This window comes from Carassius auratus, chromosome 41 (assembly GCF_003368295.1).
Source record: "Carassius auratus strain Wakin chromosome 41, ASM336829v1, whole genome shotgun sequence".
Taxonomy (NCBI): domain Eukaryota; kingdom Metazoa; phylum Chordata; class Actinopteri; order Cypriniformes; family Cyprinidae; genus Carassius; species Carassius auratus.
The window spans coordinates 21817089-21833938 of NC_039283.1; the positions used below are offsets into that span (position 1 = coordinate 21817089).

General features: G+C 34.8%; 2 protein-coding genes across 4 annotated transcripts; both read right to left on the bottom strand.

Annotated features, from left to right (window-relative positions):
* Positions 1-808: 808 nt before the first annotated feature.
* Positions 809-8169, bottom strand: LOC113059668 (uncharacterized). Of its 3 annotated transcripts, none has more exons than XM_026228216.1 (10): positions 7982-8169; positions 7486-7674; positions 7251-7340; positions 7041-7127; positions 6816-6911; positions 4048-4137; positions 2071-2127; positions 1803-1992; positions 1587-1706; positions 809-1478 (listed from the first exon to the last, which is right to left on the bottom strand). In XM_026228216.1, exons 2-9 carry the CDS (start codon positions 7657-7659, stop codon positions 1600-1602), a joined length of 891 nt encoding a protein of 296 aa, XP_026084001.1. In that variant the 5' UTR covers positions 7660-7674; positions 7982-8169; the 3' UTR covers positions 809-1478; positions 1587-1599. The 3 variants fall into 3 exon arrangements, with proteins under 3 accessions (XP_026084001.1, XP_026083998.1, XP_026083999.1); XM_026228213.1 differs by having other exon boundaries at positions 1798-1992; positions 7982-8165; XM_026228214.1 differs by having other exon boundaries at positions 1798-1992; positions 4048-4119; positions 7982-8164.
* A 2198-nt stretch (positions 8170-10367) lies between these two features.
* LOC113059669 (uncharacterized) lies at positions 10368-13487 on the bottom strand. The gene is made up of 7 exons (XM_026228217.1): positions 13368-13487; positions 12800-13005; positions 11585-11701; positions 11369-11425; positions 11062-11289; positions 10742-10861; positions 10368-10633 (listed from the first exon to the last, which is right to left on the bottom strand). The coding sequence occupies exons 2-7, from the start codon at positions 12974-12976 to the stop codon at positions 10571-10573; spliced, it is 762 nt and encodes a 253-aa protein (XP_026084002.1). The 5' UTR covers positions 12977-13005; positions 13368-13487; the 3' UTR covers positions 10368-10570.
* Between the last annotated feature and the right edge of the window lie 3363 nt (positions 13488-16850).

Sequence of the window (16850 nt, forward strand, 5' to 3'; positions counted from 1 at the left end):
TACCTTAGCTGCTGAATTCTGCATGTATTGTAATTTCTTAAGTGTGTATTTAGAATTGTTAAATTGTTAAATATTAGGGACCCTAGCAAGAAGTGCATTGCAGAACACCAAGTGAGAAAAAACTAATGGATTAATAACCCTTTCACTCACAGGAAATATAACATATGGCAAAGTATAGTGGTAACACTTTAGAATAGGTAACACCTATTAGTTGCTTATTAGCATGCATATTACTAGATTATTAGCCATGTATTAGTGGTAATTAAGAACATATTAATGCCTTATTCTACTTGACCTTATTCTACATCCCTGATCTTACCCAATACCTAAACCTAACAACTACCGTACTAACTATTAATAAGCAGCATATTAAGAATTTATTGTGAGAAATGTCGTAGTTAATATTTAACAAGTGTTACCTAAAGTGTTACCGCTGATGAGGAGAGCCAATGAGCATAACCTCACTATTAAAACAGAAAATTCTGAGTGAGCAATATAATGCAATATAGATCATTCTGTACTACAATCTGCAAAGAACACTGTCATTATAATCGTCAGGGTTAGTAAGACACAATATTCCAGTTGTATTACAGTACCAGACTTGTGACCATATCTGTATGTTTGTATAAGGCAAAATTTAACCGACTACACATCTGCTCTCCAAATTGATATATGCAAAAGTGAAGGTAGTCAAACATTCAAGAAGTATTTCATAGTAGCCTACTATAAATGTCGTTGGACATGATCAGACAACATTCAGTAATGTTCTTTTATCAACATTTACATTTATTGATTTGGCATACGCTTTTACCCAATGCGACTTTACAATATTCAATTTTATACTTCTGGTGAAGGTTTAGCTAGCTTTTATAGATAAACCTAAATTGAACTAATTGTATAGCACTCTTCACATTCGTTGTGCATATTCAGGAGATGTACTGAATGTACATGTTTAGACCACATTGAATCGCTAGAAAGTGGCAAAATAATGAATCACAAAGCAAAGTTGTTAGCTAAAAGCAGACCGGTTTGTCATCAGTAACAGATCAACAGGACTTTCTTTGCTCTTGAATATTGAATAAGTGTTCTATGAGTCAAAACAATTATGAAAATAATTACACACTCTAAAAATGTGTATTTAAATTACATATAAAATTTCCATTTATGGATTAGTTTTAATAAAAACAAACTTAATGTGATGAATGTGTCAGTCATGCATGAAATGGTTAAGAAACAGGCAAGATTTCCATACTCAAAAAAAAACATCATGGCATATTTTATGATTACCTATTTGCATCTTTTTTATTTTATTTAAATAATCACATTTTCAAGATGCATTATCCTCATAACATCTGTGAAAAGACAACATTTGATGAATATTCAAACAAAAATATGCATGCAAAGTGTTCATCTTTTCATGCAGCACCTGCAGTGTCATCTTCCAGGAGCAGCTTGTGAAGTTCTGGATCCTCCACCGACTGCAAAACCACAAACACACATGAACACACACAGCAGCTCTCTGAAACTCTCATGATCACCGTGGATTTGACTGACTGATTGTTGTAATAGTGCTGATGATTCAGTACCTTTGCATCCTCATCATTCTTGCACAAAGCTTTTCCAGTCAAGACACAGAAACTGATGGTCACACAGAGCTGAAGGACCGACAGCACTATCATCATGATATCTAGTCTTCCGAGCATCATCTAGAGGTGGAAAAACATCAGCGTATTATTAAATAATAATAAAATACACCCAAATATTTTTATAACACTGAAAAAGATAAATAAATCAAACCTGACTGAGATTTTTGTAGTAAACACAGGGCTCCAAGTTACTCTTTTTATGAGCAAACCGGACATTATTAGATGAATAATAATATTCTTTGTAACAGCTTACACTGCTTCCCATTGCCAGGTCCATTGAATACAGCACAGCAGCTGTGATAGCCAGTGCAGCACTGACCACATTCAGAGCCACTGTGATGACCAGCTACAAAACACAAACAATATATATTGCTGGGGTTTAAAGATAAATAAAAAAAATAAAAAACTTTTGATTCACACCTACCAGCCTGGGATGGGGAAATGTCACTGCAAGAACACACACAATTCCAACAACAAGGAACTAAAAGGCAAATCGAACAAATAAAAACATTGGTTCCATGCGAACATGCTTCTTCAGATTGAAAGTGTACAGTATTGTTCAAAATAATAGCAGTACAATGTGACTAACCAGAATAATCAAGGTTTTTTGTATATTTTTTTATTGCTACGTGGCAAACAAGTTACCAGTAGGTTCAGTAGATTCTCAGAAAACAAATGAGACCCAGCATTCATGATATGCAAGCTCTTAAGGCTGTGCAATTGGGCAATTAGTTGAATTAGTTGAAAGGGGTGTGTTCAAAAAAATAGCAGTGTGGCATTCAATCACTGAGGTCATCAATTTTGTGAAGAAACAGGTGTGAATCAGGTTGCCCCTATTTAAGGATGAAGCCAACACTTGTTGAACATGCATTTGAAAGCTGAGGAAAATGGGTCGTTCAAGACATTGTTCAGAAGAACAGCGTACTTTGATTAAAAAGTTGATTAGAGAGGGAAAAACCTATAAAGAGGTGCAAAAAATGATAGGCTGTTCAGCTAAAATGATCTCCAATGCCTTAAAATGGAGAGCAAAACCAGAGAGACGTGGAAGAAAACGGAAGACAACCATCAAAATGGATAGAAGAATAACCAGAATGGCAAAGGCTCAGCCAATGATCACCTCCAGGATGATCAAAGACAGTCTGGAGTTACCTGTAAGTACTGTGACAGTTAGAAGACGTCTGTGTGAAGCTAATCTATTTTCAAGAATCCCCCGCAAAGTCCCTCTGTTAAAAAAAAAGGCATGTGCAGAAGAGGTTACAATTTGCCAAAGAACACATCAACTGGCCTAAAGAGAAATGGAGGAACATTTTGTGGACTGATGAGAGTAAAATTGTTCTTTTTGGGTCCAAGGGCCACAGGCAGTTTGTGAGACGACCCCCAAACTCTGAATTCAAGCCACAGTACACAGTGAAGACAGTGAAGCATGGAGGTGCAAGCATCATGATATGGGCATGTTTCTCCTACTATGGTGTTGGGCCTATTTATCGCATACCAGGGATCATGGATCAGTTTGCATATGTTAAAATACTTGAAGAGGTCATGTTGCCCTATGCTGAAGAGGACATGCCCTTGAAATGGTTGTTTCAACAAGACAATGACCCAAAACACACTAGTAAACGGGCAAAGTCTTGGTTCCAAACCAACAAAATGAATGTTATGGAGTGGCCAGCCCAATCTCCAGACCTTAATCCAATTGAGAACTTGTGGGGTGATATCAAAAATGCTGTTTCTGAAGCAAAACCAAGAAATGTGAATGAATTGTGGAATGTTGTTAAAGAATCATGGAGTGGAATAACAGCTGAGAGGTGCCACAAGTTGGTTGACTCCATGCCACACAGATGTCAAGCAGTTTTAAAAAACTGTGGTCATACAACTAAATATTAGTTTAGTGATTCACAGGATTGCTAAATCCCAGAAAAAAAAAAATGTTTGTACAAAATAGTTTTGAGTTTGTACAGTCAAAAGTAGACACTGCTATTTTTTTGAACACACCCCTTTCAACTAATTGCCCAATTGCACAGCCTTAAGAGCGTGCATATCATGAATGCTGGGTCTCATTTGTTTTCTGAGAATCTACTGAACCTACTGGTAACTTGTTTGCCACGTAGCAATAAAAAATATACTAAAAACCTTGATTATTCTGGTTAGTCACATTGTACTGCTATTATTTTGAACAATACTGTATATACAAATCACCAGATTTCACTTTATTCCACCCCATTAGGATTTTGAAAAATCATAGAACATTTGAAAAGACAAAAATAAAGACATTAATGTATTGTGTTCTCCAAATCAGAGCGATGTCATAAATAATTCACTTTTTAAATGCACTCACTCATTGTACTAAATGAACTCATTTAGAAACATAATCATGATGATGAGAATGTGTAACAACTCTTACCGCACCGCCGATCCAAAAAGCAAAGACGAAGCCGAAACAACCCATCGTGATATTCATGACACCAACTATTATCTGTACAGTCATTACAGTCTGAACAATATTTGTAACAGTTTTACAGATGACAAAACACATAGTATAAACCATAATAAAGCTAATAATATCAAAAAGATCTAAGTATCCGACTCATCCCAAGTGCTGTGTGAGTTTCTGTCGGCTTTGCATCCATATCCTAAAATACATACACATTTGACTGTCGCATCAAGTACAATCTATGAGCCATTTGCTCCTTAATTTTAAAGGAATGGTTTTCTTAAAAATGACAATTTGCTGAAATTGTACTCAACTTCAGGTCATCTAAGATGTAGATGAGTTCGTTTCTTCATCAGGACCAGAACAGATCACATTTGTAGACATTTTGCAGAGTTTATTAGTAGATTCTAAACAGCTGATAAAAACATCACAGTAATACCAAAGTGATCCACACGACTCCAGTCCATCAATAAACATCTTGTTAGGTGAAAAGCTGCAAAGTTTAAAGGGATAGTTCACCCAAAAATCTAAATCATGTCATTAATAACTTATCCTCATGTTGTTCCAAACCCGTAAGAACTCTGTTTATCTTCGGAACACATTTTAAGATATTTTAGATTTAGTCAGAGAGCTCTCAGTCCCTCCGTTGAAACTGTGGTATACTGTCCATGTCCAGAAAGGTAAGAAAAACATCATCAAAGTAGTCCATGTGACATCAGAGGGTCCGTTAGACTTTTTTGAAGCATCGAAAAAAAATTTGGTCCAATTTTTTATTCAGCATTATGTTTTCTTCCATGTCTGTTGTGAGAGAGTTCAAATACAAAGCAGTTTGTGATATCTGGATCGCAAACAAATCATTCGATGTAACCGGATCTTTTTGAACCAGTTCACCAAATCGAACTGAATCGTTTTAAGCGGTTCGCGTCTCCAATACGCAAATTACTTAAGCTGTTAACTTTTTTAATGTGGCTGACACTCCATCTGAGCTCAAACAAACCAATATCCCAGAGTAATTTATAATATTTATACTACCCGTAGTTTTTGCTATTTATGGACCAAAATGTATTTTCGATGCTTCAAAATATTCTAACTGACCCTCTGATGTCACATGGACTACTTTGATGATGTTTTTCGAACCTTTCTGGACATGGACAGTAGACCGTACACACAGCTTCAATGGAGGGACTGAGAGCTCTCAGACTAAATCTAAAATATCTTAAACTGTGTTCTGAAGATAAAAGGAGGTTTTACGGGTTTGGAACGACATTTGTCTGAACTAACCCTTTAACTGTAAAAAGTCTCTTAATAATGCCAAATTACCAGTCCAAAATTCATAATGACGCTTTCTCCTGTGACAAAAAGCCCCCTGTTATCCTCTTACATCACAAATGATCAACAGTTTTAAGTAAAAACTAACTTATTTCTCACAAACACACAGCTTTTCACTTCATAAGCAATTAATTGTTAGACTGGGGTGGTGTGGATTATTGTGATGTTTTTATCAGCTGTTTGGACTTTCATTCTGACACCAATTCATTGCAGAGGATCCACTGGTGAGCATGTGATTTAACAATAACCAGTGCTTTAATTGGGCCGGTACAGTACCACCACTTCCAAATAGCTCTTGAGCGTACCGCCACCTCTCCATGCGCACAGAACGTGCTTTTAGCGTACCGTTACGCTCATCTGGACATCTGTTTTAATAGAGGTTTTAATAATTTGCCTGCGCTGCCGCTTTTCAGAGCGCACTTCACAATTCCTAATTCTTCCTAGTTCGGAGTATGGAGCGTGAATCATTTTAGTCAGTTCGGGAGTTCGGAGCAGCTTCGTGGATCATTTGAGTCAGGTCGGGAGTTCGGAGTGGGTTCTCGAATCATTTGAGTCACTTTAGGGATCGCAAATCATTTGAGTCAGTTTAGGAGTTCGGAGCGGCTTTGCGGATCATTTGAATCAATTCGAGAGTTCGTAGCGGGTTAGCGAATCATTTGAGTCAGTTTGGTGATCACGAATCATTTGAGTCAGTTCGGGTGTTCGTAGCGAATTCGCGAATCATTTGAGTCAGTTCGGGAGTTCAAAGGGGGTTCGCGAATCATTTGAGTCAGTTTGGGGATCGCGAATCATTTAAATCAGTTTGGGAGTTCGGAGTGGGATCGCGAATCATTTGAAACAGCTCGGGGAACGCGAATCATTTGAATCAGTTCGGGAGTTCGTAGCGGGTTCGCGAATCATTTGAGTCAGTTTGGGGATTGCGACTCATTTGAATCAGTTTGGGAGTTCGGAGTGGGTTCGCGAATCATTTGAGTCAGTTTGGAAGTTTGAATGCAGTAATGCAGTAGCTCTTTCTAAGGGTATTTTTTCAAAATTCATTTGCACATTTCATTTATGTTCAGTAGTTCTTTCTAGATCAAACAAATCCACAAACTAATAAAAGGATTTATATGTTGACTGCTGTATATAAAACCCCTTCAATATAGTTGTTGTTACCTCAGGGGATGAGGGGAGTCATCCAAAAAAAAAAAAAGGAAAAGAAAAGAAAAGAAAAGAAAAGAAAAAAATGGCTATAATAGAGTAACACCTCTTTTGGGCCACTTAAAGCACTGACAATAACTTTCTCCAAATCTGTTCTGATGTAGAAACAGTCTCTTCTACATCTTCGATGGTCTGAAGGTGAGTATATTTTTAGCAAATTTTTGCTGAACTAGGCCTATTAATGATGGTGATAACAGTAAGTCCCTCACCTGAGTCAATGCAAGAGTCATGCCACAACTGTGACCAAACGGAAGTGAATATTTGCTTTTTCCAATGGTAGATTCTGAAGTTGTGTTCTCCACCAACTGCGAAACCACAAACAAACATGAACACAGTCATAATCCAAGTAGAGAAAAGATACCTATAAAGATAACTAGACAGCCTTCACACCAGCAGATTGTAAAGTTCTGTTAATTATAACCACAATACTGTACCTTTGCCCTCCCACCCTTCTTGAACAAAGATTTTATGGTTAAAACACAGAAACTGAGAGCCACACAGAGCTGAAGAACTGGCATCACCTAGAGAAAAAGTGGGTGAATTTATAAATTGCACATAGACGGGGAATTTTTATATTAATACACTCATATTAATTTCATAAAATTAAATAAACATGAACATGAACATAAAGAGGAATGTCTTACGATACTGCTGGGCGAATTGTTAACAATAAAGAAGATGATGCCAAAAAGTCCCAACACAAGATTCATGACTGCAACTACTATCTGTAGACTCTATGGAATAAGAGAACAATATTTGACTTCCAGCTTTGAAACTTGAAATGCAAAATTAAGAGTACATATATGGGAATGTACGTAAATCTGATTTATTTATTTTGAATGACATCAAGATTTTAATCAATGCAACTCTCTCTCTCACCCCAATTACTCTCTGGGTATCTGTCAGCTTCTCTTCCATTTCCGGAGATGCAAAACACACTGGACCGTAGCACAGAGAACTCAGAATGTGACACAGTAGGGGCCATCTGCTCTTTGGGTTTGAGGTGGCAGTGAAGACCATCAAAACCTCACCTTGAGACACTGTCGGAGTCATGCTTCAACCTTCAACCTTCCCACATGACAAAGAAACAAGTAGGACTCATGCATCAGAAAATCACAATGACAAAAATTAAACGTTTCTTAGTCATGTGAATTCATAAGTTTGCTTTCCCCTCCCAAACAAGTTCTATGCATAATTATTTGAAACAACATTGCTGGCAAGTCAGACTACATTGATGATTCAAGAGGAAGTGAACTTTCACCTGTGCACATTTGTTATTAGAGCAACTGGTTGCGATTCTAGTCACACTTTATTTTTTTTACTTTTAAAATGGTTCTTACTTTTTCAATAGCATGTGAAATTTATTTAGACTCACCTTATGAGTAATTGTATATATTTTACTTTCCAGTTAGATACTATACTCCTCCCTAATTTGTTGAAGGTGGGTCTGTTTTGTCTCTGGTTCGTGTCAGTGTTTTATGTTTCCTTGTTGCTCCACTTAAGATATTATAAGAACCCAAGTGTAAAGAACAGGAATTACAGGATATCACTGAATACAAGATATATAAGCACAACATTTAAGACCTTCTGACATGTATTTTAAGGAAACGTATGAAACAGAGGCACATCAAGTGGTCAGCACAGTTTTCAGTAAAGCTTCGTAATGTTGAAAAAAAATAAAAAGATCAAATTCAGCTTCACTTTCTAAATCACGTGAGCGTTTCGCTGCATGCGTGTCACATTTCCTCTAGCCTACGTCAGCAGTGGCTGGTTTTCCGATGGTTGGTTGAATTGTGAATTGTGAAAATTACGTTGGCATTGTTGGCTTCTTATGTGGCTGGTTGAATTGTGAAATGTGAAGAGTGTAGGCTATGTTGTACTTTTTTGGGTAATTCAGTGAACTTTTCATTGGTCTTTTCTTCGCTAGGGTTTTTTATTTTATTTTATTTTTATTTATTTTTTGAGAGAGAGAGAGAGAGAGAGATGGAAGGAAAATATAAAAAATATAGCTAAATATAGGTGATATAAATGTTTATAAGTGTTGAGTTCCCCCGAAAACTTTGAACTCGCACGCAAAACATTTGCGATCAGAAGAAACTAAATTTTTGCTCGAAAAAGCATTGAAATCGGTTTTCCTTCCAGCTTTTAATTAATTCAGTCACACAAAATATATCTCGGGAGCACAAAAGTTTTGCGACAGAACGGAGAGCATTCACATATTTTTTGCTGCCAGCTAGAAGACTGTTCCCATCTATATTTAAGCACATTTTAATTATGAAAATATGCATTCAAGTTCCAGGCTCGATGGCTGTTGTAAGTCATATGAGGCAGCAGACGGCGGTGTTGATGCTCCGAGGCTTTGGATCTTTTCACTGTGTAGTCAGAGCTTTAGACATCATTTCTCCACCCCATGCAAAACCAGTCCTGGGTTTACTGTAAGTTATTTAAAAAGGGAAATCCCCACACAATAACTTTAGGCATGTTTAATGGACATGCTATTGTAACTTTGGGTTTTCAGCTGCTACTGAATCATAGCCTACTGAAAAATATAATAAAATATCTGCTTCACATTTTAGGGTAAAAGAAGATATTTTGAAGTTCTTATCTGTATAAACATGTCAGAGGTTGCTGACTGTTGAAAATACATAAAAAGTGTTTATGCCAAAGTGCTCCGCTCATTTATTTAATTAGCCTAGCTATATAAAAACGGCCAAACAAAATTGAAATGTAATAAAAGATAACATCCACTAATAGATATATATATATACATCTTACTCAAAATCTTTTGGAGTTAAAAAAAAAAAAAAAAACTACTTTGCTAAAAAGAAGTTGTTGAGATTCAAGACACAATGTTTACCTTTTAGAATGGTTTCACTTTTTTAATAGCATGTGAATTTTACAGATCTTGAAACAGTTCAGGCTCACCTTAGGAGTAACTTTTGGGGGGTTACAGTGCAGACTGAAGGTTGATTCGGATCTGATCCTGATCTGTTGAAGGTGGTGCTGTTTTTGTCCCTTTCAGTGAATCTCATGTTTCTTTTTTGTTCCTTTTGAAATTTAAAGAACCTGAGTCTATAGTCAGGATGTAACTGGAGACATCATAAACTCGTTGATATTAGCAAATATTAAGCCACAATACAGCATAAAAAGATCTCACACCTACAACTTCTTGTGAATTATTGTCTTCAGTTTTTAAGTTGAATTGAAGTTGAATTGAAAAAAGTTACTTTTATTTTAGTCTTATGAACCTTTTTTTATTTTTTTTTCTAATATTTTTTTCTGTCAACCACTTTGTATAATATTTCTATAAATAGACTTGCCTTGCCTTACCTACAGATTCATCAAAAGTAATCTGGCACAGTCTAGTTGTGAATTGTGAGGATTGTAGTGTCATGTAATTTACTTAGCAATAAGTAGTATTTAATTACTCAATAACTATTTTTCCTCCTGCTTTTTGATGAATTTTTGTAAGAAATTTCAACTGCTATAAACAAAAGTAAACATTCCTGTTTAGGAACATTTTAGTTGATAGAAATATGGCTAATTTCATGCTCAACAGCAAGGCTGGACAGAGAATATCATAAACCATAAATGAATCATGATTCAACTTCATTGCTTTGATATAAATGAAGTTGACACTTGACCTGAAAAGTTTGCAAATGACTGCTTTATATAAAATGTTTGCTAAATAAATGTGTTTTTTTTTTCATTGTACAAAGAAAATTTTTAGATTAAATTAAAAAAATTGAATGAAAAGGGTTGATATCAAGTGCTCCAGTCATTTATTTTAAAAAGCAGTCCCAAAGATCACAACAAAATTGAAAAAGGTAATACTCTTTACATTTAAAAGAGTTGCGGGTGCACGAGATTTGCTTGAAATCTTTTCACTACAATACTCACAGACAAAATGGCATTGCATTACAAGAACAAAGAACAACTTTGATTCTTTTGCATGTTCATCTTTTCATGCAGCACCCGCAGTGTCATCTTCCAGGAGCGGCTTGTGAAGTTCTGGATCCTCCACCGACTGCAAAACCACAAACACACATGAACACACACAGCAGCTCTCTGAAACTCTCATGATCACCGTAGATTTGACTGAGTGATTGTTGTAATAGTGCTGATGATTCAGTACCTTTGCATCTTCATCATTCTTGCACAAAGCTTTTCCAGTCAAGACACAGAAACTGATGGTCACACAGAGCTGAAGGACCGACAGCACTATCATCATGATATCTAGTCCTCTGAAGATCATCTACGGGTGAGTAAAGATCAGAGTCTCAGTTTATCATAAGAAAAATCAAATCTTAGACTTTTATCCATAAAACATAACAGCTCCCCTTCATGTTTTGGGGAGGGGGGGGGGGGTTGGACAAATTTTGTATTTTTATTTTTTGGTAAAGTATTTTTAGAAGATGTGCAGTAACATCTTCAGAAAAGAAAGATGATCATTACCTCAATGAGGTTCCTGTATTGCAGACAGATGTCAGTTCTCCTACTAATTTCTGGGGAAGGTGTTCCATAACCGTAACCATAACCATAACCATAATCATAACTTGAATAATAAGAATTGTAGGTTTCACAGTAGTTCGTATGATCATTTGCAAGGTCCACTGAATACAGCACAACAGCAGTGATAGCCAGTGCAGCACTGACTATTTGCAAAACCATCCCGATTATCACCTGTAAAATACAAACAATATTTATAAAACTTGCAAAACTGGAACTGTCATAAACACAAATGCCTTTGATAGACACCTACCAGACAAGAATTGGGAAATCTAGCTGCAAGAATACACACGATTCCAGCAACAAGGAACTATAATAAGCAAAAGCAGACAAACAATAAAACCATCTGTGCATTTTTTTTTTTTTTTTCTTCAGATTTTTAACAAATCTAAAGAATGATACTTTGTGAGATGAAACCTCACAACACTGATTGATTTAGAAACATAAAAAAGATCAAAATGAGTCTTACCACACTACCAAGCCAATAGGGTCCCTGGGCCATTCTATACATGTTATAGTACAAGCCGACGCATGTAAACACAATCCCCACCACAATATTGAGGACTCCAATTAACATCTGCACAATCTATGGAACAACAGAACAATATTGTAAAGAATATACCAAAGTTGGCACAATGACACGGTAAGTCAACCAATCAAATTTTTGCTTTCAGTGTGGTGAGGCAAAAAATGTTTTATGTTACAAACATGTTTTTAAACAATGTTTTCAGAATGTTTCATATTGTTTGAATAAATTACATTTGGTTGCATAGCCTTAATAATTTTCTAAATGACAACATATTTTCCTATGTTTTTGAGACCCTAAGGAATATATATATATATATATATATATATATATATATATATATATATATATATATATATATATATATATATATATATATATATATATATTTTTTTTTTTTTTTTTTTTTTTTTTTTTTTTGGTAGATGGGGAGGAAAAATTCTATTTCAGTAATTTTGAAATATCTCACAAAAGTACTGTGTTTATCCAAGAGACTATGTGCTCACTCACAAAAGCACTGACATTTATTTTTTTTAAGGTAAGCTTATATATCAAACTTTTGAGTGAGAGAGAGAGAAAAAAATAACAGAACTGCAAGATATACATTTTCTGGTTTTCTTACAATTCCAAGTTTATATCTCACAGTTCTGACTTTTTTCTTATATTTCTGAGTTTACATCTCACAATTCTGTTTTTTCCCCCACCATAAAATAAAAATAAAACATGTAATGGAAAGTATATATCTCAAAATTCTGTCTTTTCTTTTCAAAATTATGAGACGGACGTAATTTCTTGTTATATGCTGCATTAAGTAGTTTACATAAAATAAAAAGTTGATTGTGACTTTTTAACTTGACATAACTTAACCTGAAATATGAGATATGAGTTGAGAGAGAAAATAAAGCTGATTTGTGATTGCATTTTCCCGTTTACCCAACACTGTGTCCCTTTAAGCAGGGGCTCTGTGGCTTCATAACATTTATGTGTTTAAAAAAAAATATTATACATTGTGCACTGGCATAATATAACTGTAACTAAACTGTAACACTGTAACCAAATGTTTTTTAAAGTTCTATTCCAAAATCTACCCATCCTAAAATCACAAGACCTGAACATATCAAAAATGCATTTTGCAATTAATGTTAGTGTCAGACTCACTCCGAAACTTGTGTGGACGACCTTCAGTTGCCCTTTTTTGATGTCTTGGGATACAGAACAGACTGGACTGTAGCACAGAAAACCCAGAATCTGACACAGTAGGGGCCATCTGCTCTTTGGGTTTGAGGTGACGGTGATGACCGTCAAACCCTCACCTTGAGACACTGTCAGAGTCATGCTGCAGCGCTGAACAATGACCAGTACTTCTGTATGAAACAAGAAGAAGAGCAAATGATTTCAGGAGAATAAATATATTCATTATATAGAGTGAGAAAGAGAGAGATGGACAACATTAACACTTTTAATTAAATTGCATAATAATATAGTAATAATAAATGTTTTATAGTATGTAAATGTAATATTCTACAAAGTATAAATATGCATGATATTCTAAACAGCATTGCTAACTGATTGAAGTCTTGTCGCCTATTTTGGAGGAAACCTGCGTTAATATAATTTCTATATGGAAGTTGTGCTGCGGAATGTCTAACCACATCTTTAACATTCTTGTCTTTTAATTTTAGTTTAAACTTTATTATATTATTGTTAATAATCATAAGAATGTTACCTTAAACTCAACTTGCGTGGCACGTCTGTGAGTCTCAGTACGGATGAGTGCATATAGCACGATTCTCTGGGGTTTTTGAAGGCGGAGTTTTGATTTTTCCAGGCAGCGACTTCCTCATTAACTGTAAACAAGTGAAACAGGAAAGTTGTCTACAACCACGACTTAGTTCACCATTTAGAAACTGAAGATGTAGGTTGTTAACAGTAACAACCAATGTTACTTTCCTTCACTCCTTAGTGTTGAAAATCATATGAAGGAAAGATTTTAAAAGGTTTCAGGGAGAACTCTTAAATGTAGATTGTGTAAATGAATGAATAGACATGTAAACAGGTATAGAGCGAGACTGGGTTCATACTGTACGGGTCTAATGTAATGTTTTTAAGTGGACAAAATAGCTTGAATATACACTTCTAAGCAGCAATTTTGCATAAATGTGTTAAGAAGCATTTTGGAGTCAAATGTATGTGTTTATTTCTAAGTCATGATTCAAGATGTCATGAGTGCTTCCCTTATATTTTTAAGTATACTTTATGTGCAAGTATACAAATATCAGTGTTCTAGTAGCATACTTAAGTGTACGGATTCAATACTCCTTGGGACTTAATTGGCCCACTTTGTATATAAAAGTATAACAATAGTAAACTTTGAGTACACTAGTTTACCTCTATGTTTTAAGTTTGTACTGCAATTATACTAAAAGTGAACTTTCTGTTTTTTCTGTTTTTTTTTTTTTTATTTGGGCATCAGAATTCCACAAAATCAACATAGTAACAACTAACAATCATCAACACAACACAACAGGCGAAACCAAAAAGGATACATGCGCAGATGATCAAGTACATTAAAACAAATAAATAAAACCGTGGATCTGATGCTCAAAAGGAGTAGGCAGAAGCTTAAGCTTATTGACGCCTACCCCCTTTTTTTTACATTTAAACCGTAGGTATCTACTATAATCGATAAGACAGTTGCCACATATTAGTGTTGTCCTATTCCAGTGACAGTACAATCAACAATATTAACTCACAATCATTCTGCTAATTCCAAAAAGAAGAATCTTCAATAAGTACAAAAAAAAACACACACAAAAAAAACTCGCTAGTCACCAATCTTTTAATTTGATCTTTTGTTCCTTACTTGTTATGAGTTCAATACATTTACTGGCCACAATTGTTTATAATTATAAATAGTTTAATTATATTATCTTGATTAACTTATATTATCTTTTTAGTTTGTCAGTCAAAAAAAATACAACATAAATAGATTGCTCTGCAGCTAATTCCATTTCTACACCTAAGGACATTCTTCTGTCCTGTACTTAGACAGTATAACTTGTTTATACTTTGATTTAAATTGATAAATGAATGGGCACTGCTTGAGTTGGGCTCTCAGGTTATTCCAGAGCCTGGCACCACACACAGACACACACATACTTTTCTTCGTCGTTCTGAAAGCCGGTACTTTAAAATGACCATAACCTCTCAAATTGTAACAGCTATCTCTTTTTATGAATAGTTTTTGAATATTTGCAGGTAGTAGGATCCAATTTGCTTTATACATTAATTGTACTATGTATACTGATAGTTTACTAATTTAATACTTTGTACACTTTGAAGTATAGTTTCAGTAAACTACTAGTTTAGTAGCTTTATACTGCAAGTATACTCATAAGTTTCTTTCTTTAAGTGAACTTTAGATCATACTTTAAGTATTGAATTTTGAATTTGTATATATTATGAATATCTGAACATACAACACATCCAAAGGAAGAACAGGGTATCTGCATGTAAACAAAAACATTTTATTCTAGCTTCATGCATTCTTTTTTTAAACACTTTAATGTGTTTCATAAAAAATAAAGAAATAACATTTTGAACAAAAAGCTGAAAAAAGACTATGAATTGGATTCAGAATGATAATCAAAACGTAGATGGAGTTGATCAACACCCCAATGCTTGACTGTTATTATTACCTCTTCATCGGTTGACATTTTATTCCATAATGTTACAGTTTTGATGCTGTATTTTGTCAGATGATTGTGTTACATCTGGTTTCTTTTTTTCTTCACTTGTGTTTTTTGGAAATTCTGTATAGAGGATGTGTACTAGCGCCCTCTACCGTGTAATAATGAAAACATGGCTTCTAGGAATAGAAGTATAGCTCAAATATAATTAGAAGTATAAGTCAAGTATACTTAAATGTCATTTTAAGTTTATTTCTGAGGAGTACATAAAGCCCGTTTCTGAGAAGTGCATAAAAAGTAAACTACAAGCATACTTTCCTATTTTATATTTAAAAGAAGTATACTAATAGCACACTCGAATAAACTTCTTTTTCGTAAGGGTTGTAGTCACTATTTACACAATGAGGTGTAAATAACTAAACATATAAATGCTGTCTAACATAATTTGTACTTAGTGTAAGCATGTATTCCTATTTGTACTTCCTCTGCCTTTTTGTTATGTCTGTTCCTCAAACCCTTGTAAGGATAAAATTGTTCTCATGTAGGTCACAAACTACAATAAAGGTTTTCTGTTTTCTAAATGTGAATTATTATTATTATTTATTTTTTATTTTTTATTTTTTGCTAATTGGAAGGAAACCAATCAATGTTAATGGGGGACTCAATTTAACCCCAACACAAAAGCCGTAACAGAATTTGTATAGACTTTCCAAAACACATACGTGTCAAAACTTTGCATGCACATAAAAGACCCCAAATGAGAACTGTTCACAAACATTCAAAAATAAACAAAAAGTTTAAATCAGATTGACCCCAAGTTACACACAATACTGATGCAGCTAATGCCAAGAGCTTCAAGAAGTCATGAAATCTGTTCACCTTCCCTTCAACAATAAGCTATCAGTTTACTGTTAGTGTGTTGTGGCCACGATCATAATATATATATATATATATATATATATATATATATATATATATATATATACACACACATACAGTACAGACCAAAAGTTTGGACACACCTTCTCATTCAAAGATTTCTTTTTTATTTTCATGACTATGAAAATTGTAGAGTCACACTGAAGGCATCAAGGGCTATTTGACCAAGAAGGAGAGTGATGGGGTGCTGCGCCAGATGACCTGGCCTCCACAGTCACCGAACCTGAACCCAATCGAGATGGTTTAGGGGTGAGCTGGACCGCAGACAGAAGGCAAAAGAGCCAACAAGTGCTAAGCATCTCCTGGGGAACTCCTTCAAGACTGCTGAAGACCATTTCAGGAGACTACCTCTTGAAGCTCATCAAGAGAATGCCAAGAGTGTGCAAAGCAGTAATCAAAGCAAAAGGTGACTACTTTGAAGAACCTACAATATGACATATTTTCAATTTTTTCACACTTTTTGGTTATGTATATAATTCCATATATAATTCCACATATATATAATTGTTTTCTTTGCCCACTTTTCGTGAGCATCCTGTTGAGCAAAACCAAAAAAAAGCTAAAAAAAAAAAAAAAAAGAT

Coding starts and splice junctions, on each gene's coding strand:
- LOC113059668 (XM_026228213.1), bottom strand. CDS start 7,659: ATGACTCCGACAGTGTCTCAAGGTGAGGTTTTGATGGTCTTCACTGCC. Junction 2,128..4,047: donor CTTTTTGGATCGGCGGTGCG/GTAAGAGTTGTT, acceptor TTTGCCTTTTAG/TTCCTTGTTGTTGGAATTGT. Junction 1,479..1,586: donor AGAATGATGAGGATGCAAAG/GTACTGAATCAT, acceptor GTGGTTTTGCAG/TCGGTGGAGGATCCAGAACT.
- LOC113059669 (XM_026228217.1), bottom strand. CDS start 12,976: ATGACTCTGACAGTGTCTCAAGGTGAGGGTTTGACGGTCATCACCGTC. Junction 11,702..12,799: donor TCGTCCACACAAGTTTCGGA/GTGAGTCTGACA, acceptor GTTGTTCCATAG/ATTGTGCAGATGTTAATTGG. Junction 10,634..10,741: donor AGAATGATGAAGATGCAAAG/GTACTGAATCAT, acceptor GTGGTTTTGCAG/TCGGTGGAGGATCCAGAACT.